The 11402-nt window shown below is 49.9% G+C and overlaps 1 protein-coding gene across 1 annotated transcript in view; it reads left to right on the forward strand.

Annotated features, from left to right (window-relative positions):
- Positions 1–11402, forward strand: part of LOC130073398 (uncharacterized) — a 45442-nt gene that overhangs the window by 252 nt on the left and 33788 nt on the right. The window contains exons 2-5 of the mRNA XM_056238794.1: positions 104–216; positions 429–479; positions 3016–3187; positions 3478–3578. Coding sequence (XP_056094769.1) covers positions 104–216; positions 429–479; positions 3016–3187; positions 3478–3578 — 437 coding nt within the window. The remainder of the gene's footprint in view (positions 1–103; positions 217–428; positions 480–3015; positions 3188–3477; positions 3579–11402) is intronic.

Here is an 11402-nt window from a genome sequence, read left to right on the forward strand (position 1 = left end):
TTTTTCATTTAGTGTTGTTTTAAAAAAAATCTCAAAATAAAAATTTGTTAGTTGTTTCTGGGAGGAAAAAGCAGAAACAGAAGTTGTTTTTATTGTTTTACAGAGATGAGGCGGAGTATCAGCTCGTCAGAGCAGTACACGGATGACGTCATCTCGAGCCACGCCTTATTTGGTCAATGGGCAAATCAGAGAACCACGAGAAATACGTCAAATCGGGTAAAATGACACCTGTCAATCATCCGAACCATTCTATTTTAAAAAATGGAAACTGGCTGGAAACAGATGATTTTCTGTTTAAGTGTCATGAATCAGAGCTGCAGTCCTCATCTAGTCCTTTTATGAGTCAGTTCTTTTAATGATATTTTGAAGAATGTTGTGTGTTTGTGTTCCCATTTATTCTCATAAGTTTGATGTTTGTTTACATTTAGAGCTCGACGAAGCCTTCAGCGTTCGGAGTCTCGTTCCTGAAGTGCGCTCAGGTGCGTTTCTGTGTGTGTGTGTGTGTGTGTGTGTGTGTGTGTGTGTGTGTGTGAGTGAGAGAGAGAGAGAGAGAGAGAGAGTGTGTGTGTAAGTGTGCGAGTATGAGTGTGCGAGTGTGTGTGTGTGTACGAGTATGAGTGTGTGGGTATGAGTGTGTGGGTATGAGTGTGAGTGTATGAGTGTGTGAGTATGAGTGTGTGAGTATGAGTGTGTGAGTATGAGTGTGTGAGTATGAGTGTGTCAGTATGAGTGTGTGAGTATGAGTGTGCGGGTATGAGTGTGCGAGTATGAGTGTGCGGGTATGAGTGTGCGGGTATGAGTGTGTGAGTATGAGTGTGTGAGTGTGAGTGTGTGAGTATGAGTGTGTGAGTATGAGTGAGTGTGAGAATGAGTGTGTCAGTATGAGTGTGTGAGTATGAGTGTGCGAGTATGAGTGTGCGGGTATGAGTGTGCGGGTATGAGTGTGTGAGTATGAGTGTGTGAGTATGAGTGTGTCAGTATGAGTGTGTGAGTATGAGTGTGCGGGTATGAGTGTGCGAGTATGAGTGTGCGGGTATGAGTGTGTGAGTGTGTGTGTGTGTGTGTGTATAAGTGTGCGAGTATGATTGTGTCAGTATGAGTGTGTGGGTATGAGTGTGTCAGTATGAGTGTGAGTGTGCGAGTATGATTGTGTCTGTATGATTGTGTCAGTATGAGTGTGCGAGTATGAGTGTGCGAGTATGAGTGTGCGAGTATGAGTGTGCGAGTATGATTGTGTCAGTATGAGTGTGTGGTTATGAGTGTGTGTATGAGTGTGCGAGTATGATTGTGTCGTTATGAGTGTGCGAGTATGTGCGAGTATGAGTGTGCGAGTATGATTGTGTCGTTATGAGTGTGCGAGTGTGCGAGTATGAGTGTGCGAGTATGTGCGAGTATGAGTGTGCGGGTATGAGTGTGCGAGTATGAGTGTGCGAGTATGAGTGTGCGAGTATGAGTGTGCGGGTATGAGTGTGCGGGTATGAGTGTGCGAGTATGAGTGTGTGAGTATGAGTGTGCGAGTATGAGTGTGCGGGTATGAGTGTGCGAGTATGAGTGTGCGAGTATGAGTGTGCGAGTATGAGTGTGCGAGTATGAGTGTGCGGGTATGTGTGTGCGGGTATGAGTGTGCGAGTATGAGTGTGTGAGTATGAGTGTGCGAGTATGAGTGTGCGAGTATGAGTGTGCGAGTATGAGTATGAGTGTGCGAGTATGAGTGTGCGAGTTTGAGTGTGCGAGTATGAGTGTGCGAGTATGAGTGTGCGAGTATGAGTGTGCGAGTATGAGTGTGCGGGTATGAGTGTGCGAGTATTAGTGTGTGAGTGTGTGTGTGTATGAGTGTGCGAGTATGAGTGTGCGAGTGTGAGTGTGTGTGTGTGTGTGTGTGTGTGAGTATGAGTGTGCGAGTATGATTGTGTCAGTATGATTGTGTCAGTATGAGTGTGTGAGTATGAGTGTGCGAGTATGAGTGTGCGAGTATGATTGTGTCAGTATGAGTGTGCGGTTATGAGTGTGTGTAAGTGTGCGAGTATGAGTGTGCGAGTATGATTGTGTCAGTATGAGTGTGCGGTTATGAGTGTGCGGTTATGAGTGTGCGGGTATGAGTGTGCGGGTATGAGTGTGCAAGTGTGAGTGTGTGTGTATAAGTGTGAGTGTGTGTGTATAAGTCTGTGAGTACGAGTGTGCGAGTATGATTGTGTGAGGGTATGAGTGTGAGGGTATGAGTGTGCGAGTATGAGTGTGCAAGTGTGAGTGTGTGTGTATAAGTGTGAGTGTGTGTGTATAAGTCTGTGAGTACGAGTGTGCGAGTATGATTGTGTCAGTATGAGTGTGCGAGTATGATTGTGTCAGTATGAGTGTGCGGTTATGAGTGTGTGTATGAGTGTGCGAGTATGAGTGTGTGAGTATGAGTGTACAAGTATGATTGTGTCAGTATGAGTGTGCGGTTATGAGTGTGTGTATGAGTGTGCGAGTATGATTGTGTCAGTATGAGTGTGCAAGTATGATTGTGTCAGTATGAGTGTGCGAGTATGAGTGTGCAAGTGTGAGTGTGTGTGTGTGTTTGAGTGTGCAAGTATGATTGTGTCAGTATGAGTGTGTGCAAGTATGAGTGTGTGTGTATGAGTGTGCGAGTATGATTGTGTCAGTATGAGTGTGCAAGTGTGAGTGTGTGTGTGTATGAGTGTGTGAGTATGAGTGTGCGAGTATGATTGTGTCAGTATGAGTGTGCGGTTATGAGTGTGCAAGTATGAGTGTGCGGGTTTGAGTGTGAGTATGAGTGTGAGTATAAGTGTGCGGGTATGAGTGTGCGAGTATGAGTGTGCAAGTGTGAGTGTGTGTGTATGAGTGTGTCAGTATGAGTGTGCGGGTATGATTGTGTCAGTGTGAGTGCATGAGTGTGCGGGTATGAGTGTGTGAGTATGAGAGAGAATGTATGAGTGTGCGAGTGTGAGAGTATGAGTGTGTGTGTGTGTGTGTGTGTGTGTGTGTGTGTGTAATATTGTCAGTTGTGTGTCACAGGTGGACAGTGGTGTTGAGCTGCGAGTGACGCTGCTGGTCAGGAACCCAGAGGAAGGTCACGACCTCTCGCAGCTCTGCATCCGTGACTCCGTGTCTGATGTGACGCTCCTACAGACCAACGGGAGCATTCAGGAGAGAGGATACCAGACCTTCAGCACGGACACACTGCCCGGTACACACACACACACACACACACACACAAACTTACACACACACACACACACACACACACACACACACACACACACACACACACACACACACACACACACACATACACACACACACACACACACACACACACTCACACTCACACACACACACACACACACACACTCTCACACACACACACACACACACTCTCTCTCACACACACACACACACACACTTACACACAGACAGACTATATAACTCATACTCACTGTTCTCACTCTGTGTGTGTGTGTGTGTGTGTGTGTGTAGCTGGGTCTCAGTTTGTGGTTTTGTACAGGATGAGAGTGAAAGGAAACAGAAAGCAGGTTTTGACATTACCAGCGTTTCTGACCTTCTCCAACGCCACTCAGGTATCGACACCCGTCTGTCTCTCTCTATCCTCCTGTCTCACTGTCTGTCTCTCTCTCTCTGCTACTGTCTCCTGTCTCACTGTCTCCTGTCTGACTGTCTGCTGTCTCGCTGTCTCACTGTCTGCTGTCTCCTGTCTCACTGTCTGCTGTCTCACTGTCTGCTGTCTCCTGTCTCAATGTCTGCTGTCTCACTGTCTGCTGTCTCCTGTCTCACTGTCTGCTGTCTCAATGTCTGCTGTCTCACTGTCTGCTGTCTCACTGTCTCCTGTCTCACTGTCTGCTGTCTCCTGTCTCACTGTCTCCTGTCTCACTGTCTGCTGTCTCACTGTCTGCTGTCTCACTGTCTGCTGTCTCACTGTCTGCTGTCTCCTGTCTCACTGTCTGCTGTCTCAATGTCTGCTGTCTCACTGTCTGCTGTCTCACTGTCTCCTGTCTCACTGTCTGCTGTCTCCTGTCTCACTGTCTGCTGTCTCACTGTCTGCTGTCTCACTGTCTCCTGTCTCACTGTCTACTGTCTCCTGTCTGCTGTCTCCTGTCTCACTGTCTGCTGTCTCAATGTCTGCTGTCTCACTGTCTCCTGTCTCACTGTCTGCTGTCTCAATGTCTGCTGTCTCAATGTCTGCTGTCTCACTGTCTGCTGTCTCCTGTCTCACTGTCTGCTGTCTCAATGTCTGCTGTCTCACTGTCTCCTGTCTCACTGTCTGCTGTCTCAATGTCTGCTGTCTCAATGTCTGCTGTCTCACTGTCTGCTGTCTCAATGTCTGCTGTCTCACTGTCTGCTGTCTCAATGTCTGCTGGTTCCTGTCTCACTGTCTGCTGTCTCACTGTCTCCTGTCTCACTGTCTGCTGTCTCACTGTCTGCTGTCTCACTGTCTGCTGTCTCCTGTCTCACTGTCTGCTGTCTCAATGTCTGCTGTCTCACTGTCTGCTGTCTCCTGTCTCACTGTCTGCTGTCTCCTGTCTCACTGTCTGCTGTCTCAATGTCTGCTGTCTCACTGTCTCCTGTCTCACTGTCTGCTGTCTCAATGTCTGCTGTCTCACTGTCTCCTGTCTCACTGTCTGCTGTCTCACTGTCTGCTGTCTCCTGTCTCAATGTCTGCTGTCTCACTGTCTCCTGTCTCACTGTCTCCTGTCTCACTGTCTGCTGTCTCAATGTCTGCTGTCTCACTGTCTCCTGTCTCAATGTCTGCTGTCTCAATGTCTGCTGTCTCCCTGTCTCACTGTCTGCTGTCTCACTGTCTGCTGTCTCCTGTCTCAATGTCTGCTGTCTCAATGTCTGCTGTCTCACTGTCTCCTGTCTCACTGTCTGCTGTCTCAATGTCTGCTGTCTCACTGTCTGCTGTCTCAATGTCTGCTGTCTCAATGTCTGCTGTCTCACTGTCTGCTGTCTCAATGTCTGCTGTCTCAATGTCTGCTGTCTCACTGTCTGCTGTCTCAATGTCTGCTGTCTCACTGTCTGCTGTCTCCTGTCTCACTGTCTGCTGTCTCAATGTCTGCTGTCTCACTGTCTGCTGTCTCCTGTCTCACTGTCTGCTGTCTCAATGTCTGCTGTCTCACTGTCTGCTGTCTCACTGTCTCCTGTCTCACTGTCTGCTGTCTCACTGTCTCACTGTCTCCTGTCTCACTGTCTCACTGTCTCCTGTCTCACTGTCTGCTGTCTCACTGTCTGCTGTCTCACTGTCTGCTGTCTCAATGTCTGCTGTCTCACTGTCTGCTGTCTCACTGTCTGCTGTCTCAATGTCTGCTGTCTCAATGTCTGCTGTCTCACTGTCTGCTGTCTCAATGTCTGCTGTCTCACTGTCTGCTGTCTCCTGTCTCACTGTCTGCTGTCTCACTGTCTGCTGTCTCAATGTCTGCTGTCTCACTGTCTCCTGTCTCACTGTCTGCTGTCTCAATGTCTGCTGTCTCACTGTCTGCTGTCTCAATGTCTGCTGTCTCAATGTCTGCTGTCTCACTGTCTGCTGTCTCAATGTCTGCTGTCTCAATGTCTGCTGTCTCACTGTCTGCTGTCTCAATGTCTGCTGTCTCACTGTCTGCTGTCTCCTGTCTCACTGTCTGCTGTCTCAATGTCTGCTGTCTCACTGTCTGCTGTCTCCTGTCTCACTGTCTGCTGTCTCAATGTCTGCTGTCTCACTGTCTGCTGTCTCACTGTCTCCTGTCTCACTGTCTGCTGTCTGCTGTCTCACTGTCTCCTGTCTCACTGTCTGCTCTCTCCTGTCTCACTGTCTGCTGTCTCAATGTCTGCTGTCTCACTGTCTGCTGTCTCCTGTCTCACTGTCTGCTGTCTCAATGTCTGCTGTCTCACTGTCTGCTGTCTCCTGTCTCACTGTCTGCTGTCTCAATGTCTGCTGTCTCACTGTCTCCTGTCTCACTGTCTGCTGTCTCACTGTCTGCTGTCTGCTGTCTCACTGTCTCACTGTCTCCTGTCTCACTGTCTCCTGTCTCACTGTCTCACTGTCTGCTGTCTCACTGTCTGCTCTCTGCTGTCTCACTGTCTCCTGTCTCACTGTCCCCTGTCTCACTGTCTCCTGTCTCACTGTCTCCTGTCTCACTGTCTGCTGTCTCACTGTCTCACTGTCTCCTGTCTCACTGTCTCCTGTCTCACTGTCTGCTGTCTCACTGTCTGCTGTCTCACTGTCTCCTGTCTCACTGTCTGCTGTCTCACTGTCTGCTGTCTCACTGTCTCCTGTCTCACTGTCTCACTGTCTGCTGTCTCACTGTCTGCTGTCTCACTGTCTGCTGTCTCACTGTCTCCTGTCTCACTGTCTGCTGTCTGCTGTCTCACTGTCTCCTGTCTCACTGTCTGCTGTCTCCTGTCTCACTGTCTGCTGTCTCAATGTCTGCTGTCTCACTGTCTGCTGTCTCACTGTCTCCTATCTCACTGTCTCACTGTCTGCTGTCTCAATGTCTGCTGTCTCACTGTCTGCTGTCTCACTGTCTCCTGTCTCACTGTCTGCTGTCTGCTGTCTCACTGTCTCCTGTCTCACTGTCTCACTGTCTGCTGTCTCACTGTCTCCTGTCTCACTGTCTCACTGTCTCCTGTCTCACTGTCTGCTGTCTCACTGTCTCCTGTCTCACTGTCTCACTGTCTGCTGTCTCAATGTCTGCTGTCTCACTGTCTGCTGTCTCACTGTCTCCTGTCTCACTGTCTGCTGTCTGCTGTCTCACTGTCTCCTGTCTCACTGTCTGCTGTCTCCTGTCTCACTGTCTGCTGTCTCAATGTCTGCTGTCTCACTGTCTGCTGTCTCCTGTCTCACTGTCTGTTGTCTCAATGTCTGCTGTCTCACTGTCTGCTGTCTCCTGTCTCACTGTCTGCTGTCTCAATGTCTGCTGTCTCACTGTCTCCTGTCTCACTGTCTGCTGTCTCACTGTCTGCTGTCTGCTGTCTCACTGTCTCACTGTCTCCTGTCTCACTGTCTCCTGTCTCACTGTCTCACTGTCTGCTGTCTCACTGTCTGCTGTCTGCTGTCTCACTGTCTCCTGTCTCCTGTCTCACTGTCTCCTGTCTCACTGTCTCCTGTCTCACTGTCTGCTGTCTCACTGTCTCCTGTCTCACTGTCTCACTGTCTCCTGTCTCACTGTCTGCTGTCTCACTGTCTGCTGTCTCACTGTCTCCTGTCTCACTGTCTGCTGTCTCACTGTCTGCTGTCTCACTGTCTCCTGTCTCACTGTCTGCTGTCTCACTGTCTGCTGTCTCACTGTCTCCTGTCTCACTGTCTCACTGTCTGCTGTCTCACTGTCTGCTGTCTCACTGTCTCCTGTCTGCTGTCTCCTGTCTCACTGTCTCCTGTCTCACTGCTGTATCTAGAGATCATTCCGCTGTTTGTAACTGTAGTTCTCTTCATCCTCTGTTGGAGATCCAGCATCAGTGCCTGAGCTCTGCAGGATCATCCTCAGATCGTGAGTCTGTGGGGAGATTCTGCCCGGCAACCGCTAACCCTTTCCCTGATAACACCGACTGAGTCTCCTTCACAGTAGCGGAGTGGCAATCGGGAGAGTCGGGAGTTTTCCCGGTGGGCCGGTAGTGTTTCGAGGCCGCGTGGCCCGGTCTGATAAAATGTATTCATTGCAAGTTCGCCATGCACACTTGGGGCCAAAGCGAGGGGAAGAAAACATTTTTTTTAACATTGTCTATAACGGAGCGTATATTTGCACTAAGTGCCTGTCTTTATAGCAAAAAGACGCCCGTTACGGAATAGCTACAGTGCCGTAGGGCATGAAGTGCTAGAAAGCAGCTTTTGATGCGCTCGACCCGAGTTCGAATCCGCCTTTTGCTGAACTCTCTTCTCCCTTTTCCCAACACATATGTAAAGATGTAAAATGTATAACCTAACATTAAGGTCTCTAGCGTTATATTTTGCCAACGAACTAAAATTGAAACCATGATATGGCTTTGTGTCTTTATAAAACAGCACAAGACTTTCAGAATAGGCATCCAGTCTGTGCTGCGTGATTACTTTGCTCACGCGATCAGCATGGTTATCTGGTGTTTTCTCCTAAATAAAAGCTCAAGGGTTTATTTCTTGCAAGTGAAGAAATTAGACAAAAATATTATAATTGTCTTATATTATAGTGTAATGTAGGCTAAAATATTTTTGAAATATTCATTTTCATCTATATAGTACATTTATAGGCTAAATGGATTTTACGTCATAGGAATAATTATATAAATCATTATTACATTATTATAATAATTGTTTGGCATCCTAAAACATCATTGATAATGTAATGCAGACTGAGACTCTCATAACTAAAAAGATGCCCTCTTTATTGTCCTGGTACAAATCAATGCTTTTTCTTTGTTCAACGAGCAGTTCATGGTTTGAAGCTAATTTTGATCTCTCAAAGAGCACCAGATTGATGCATTTAACCTTAAAATGTAAAAAATGTTCTTGCGGGGGGCATGCCCCCGAACCCCCCTAGAGGCACAGAGGTCCACCCAACATAGTTTTACAAATTCCTATGGGAAAGAAGGACCATTTATGAACTTTACTCCAGCGTAGTACAACAAAGTTACTTTTAAATCAGTAAAACTGTAAATGCCATATTAAAATGTCCCTGGACAAAATATACATTTGGCCTGCCTAAGAGGGGACCTACAAGACATTGTGCCCAGGGGCCTCTTAATCCGGCCCTGCCGGCGACGAGGGCCGGTGGTCTACGAAATTTCCCCGTAGATTTTTTGGTCCCACTCCGCCCCTGCTCCTTCATCTATACAGCGCTTTAACAGTATAGAGTTCCACAGCAGCTTTACAGTGATAACAGGAGATTACAGTAACAGAGAGTGTTTAGGCTTTACAGCAGCTCTAGAATAAAGTTATTGTCCAGATAAAGTTAGTTTTGATTGATTCACTTCCGTCGCAACGATCATTAGTTATTAACTTAGGGGCCGCTAACACGACACTGTTCTAACAGAAAACCCTTAATGTGTTCTGGTAGTTCATTTCCACAAAACTGTGCCTGGAGCTCGAGAACGCAAACCATGAAATAGGTTCCAAGTTACAAGCCTTGAAAAATGGCTGAGTGGTTATTGCGAGTAACCACTTGCGAGTTCACACACCTCTTTAACATTAATTTTGTTGATCTTCGACTGGCGGAGTCGAACATCATTAGTGCCGACTTAAATAATAATCTTAGAGAATTTTCTATTAGCATTATCCAGCACTTTTAAATTTGCTTTGATGTCAGGCGCTCTGGCTCCCGGCAAACATGTGACTATGGTGGCTGGTGTCTCTATTTTCACGTTCCGTGTGATCGAATCGCCAATTACCAGGGCACAATCAACAGAATTCTCAGTGGGGAGAACCTGTTTAATGTTGTTATCGGAACGGAAGAGCTGTGTTTTGTCCCGCGACTACAGCGTCTCACCGTCATTATGTTGTTGCCACTGTTCAGAATGACCTCTTCTCGAGTGGATCCTGAGCGGTTCCCCCAAGCGGTTCCCGAGTGGTTCCTGAGTGGATCCTGAGTGGTTCCTGAGTGGATCCTGAGTGGTTCCTGAGTGGTTCCTGAGAGGATCCTGAGTGGTTCCCGAGTGGATCCTGAGTGGTTCCCGAGTGGATCCCGAGTGATTCCTGAGTGGATCCCGAGTGGTTCTTGAGTGGATCCTGAGTGGTTCCTGAGTGGTTCCTGATGCCCCTTTTCCACCAAAGCATTTTGAGAGCCAGTTCGGAGCCTACTCTCGAACCAGTTCTTTGTGTTTCGACAGCCAAAGAACCGGTTCTCGGCCAGGAAAAGTGGTTCCAAAGCGGCACCAACTCTTTGCTGGACTAGAACCGTTCTTTTACCACTTCATGCTTACGTCAGGGGCTGGGGGCGGGTTACTGTGGCCAACAACACGACGGGAATGGGACAGCTAAGACGTATGGCGACGTACACAGTGATGTAACGACGTCGTTCGCTGGGCTCTCTAGTCAGTGGAAAAACAAACAGGTTCTGAGAAGGTTCGCAAGTTGAACCAAATTTGAACCAGCACCAGTTCCGAACCAGTTCTTTTTTGGTGGAAACGAGGTATGAGTGGATCCTGAGTGGTTCCTGAGTGGATCCTGAGTGGATCCTGAGTGGTTCCTGAGCGGTTCCCGAGTGGTTCCCAAGTGAATCCTGAGCGGTTCCCCCCAGCGGTTCCTGAGTGGATCCCGAGTGGTTCCTGAGTGGATCCTGAGTGGATCCCGAGTGGATCCTGAGCGGTTCCTGAGTGGTTCCCGAGTGGATCCTGAGTGGTTCCCGAGTGGATCCCGAGTGGATCCTGAGTGGTTCCCGAGTGCATCCCGAGTGGTTCCTGAGTGGATCCCGAGTGGTTCCTAAATGGTTCCCGAGTGGTTCCTGAGCGGTTCCTGAGTGGTTCCCGAGTGGATCCTGAGTGGTTCCCGAGTGGATCCTGAGCGGTTCCTGAGTGGATCCTGAGCGGTTCCCCCAAGCGGTTCCCCCAAGCGGTTTCTGAGCGGTTCCCCCAAGCTGTTCCTGAGCGGTTCCCCCAAGCGGTTCCTGAGCGGTTCCCCCAAGCGGATCCTGAGCGGTTCCCCCAAGCGGTTCCTGAGCGGTTCCCCCAAGCGGATCCTGAGCGGTTCCCCCAAGCGGATCCTGAGCGGTTCCCCCAAGCGGATCCTGAGGGGTTCCCCCAAGCGGATCCTGAGCGGTTCCCCCAAGCGGTTCCTGAGCGGTTCCCCCAAGCGGTTCCTGAGCGGTTCCCCCAAGCGGTTCCTGAGCGGTTCCCCCAAGCGGTTCCTGAGCGGTTCCCCCAAGCGGATCCTGAGCGGTTCCCCCAAGCGGATCCTGAGCGGTTCCCCCAAGCGGATCCTGAGCGGTTCCCCCAAGCGGATCCTGAGCGGTTCCCCCAAGCGGTTCCCCCAAGCGGATCCCCCAAGCGGTTCCCCCAAGCGGATCCCCCAAGCGGTTCCCCCAAGCGGTTTCTGAGCGGTTCCCCCAAGCGATTCCCCCAAGCTGTTCCTGAGCGGTTCCCCCAAGCGGTTCCTGAGCGGTTCCCCCAAGCGGATCCTGAGCGGTTCCCCAAGCGGTTCCTGAGCGGTTCCTGAGCGGTTCCCCCAAGCGGTTCCCCCAAGCGGTTCCCCCAAGCGGTTCCCCCAAGCGGTTCCCCCAAGCGGTTCCCCCAAGCGGTTCCCCCAAGCGGTTCCTGAGCGGTTCCCCCAAGCGGATCCTGAGCGGTTCCCCCAAGCGGTTCCCCCAAGCGGTTCCCCCAAGCGGTTCCCCCAAGCGGTTCCTGAGCGGTTCCCCCAAGCGGATCCTGAGCGGTTCCCCCAAGCGGATCCTGAGCGGTTCCCCCAAGCGGTTCCTGAGCGGTTCCCCCAAGCGGATCCTGAGCGGTTC

This window comes from Rhinichthys klamathensis, unplaced genomic scaffold, assembly GCF_029890125.1.
Source record: "Rhinichthys klamathensis goyatoka isolate OS25496 unplaced genomic scaffold, OSU_Roscu_1.1 h1tg000545l_1, whole genome shotgun sequence".
Lineage (NCBI taxonomy): Eukaryota > Metazoa > Chordata > Actinopteri > Cypriniformes > Leuciscidae > Rhinichthys > Rhinichthys klamathensis.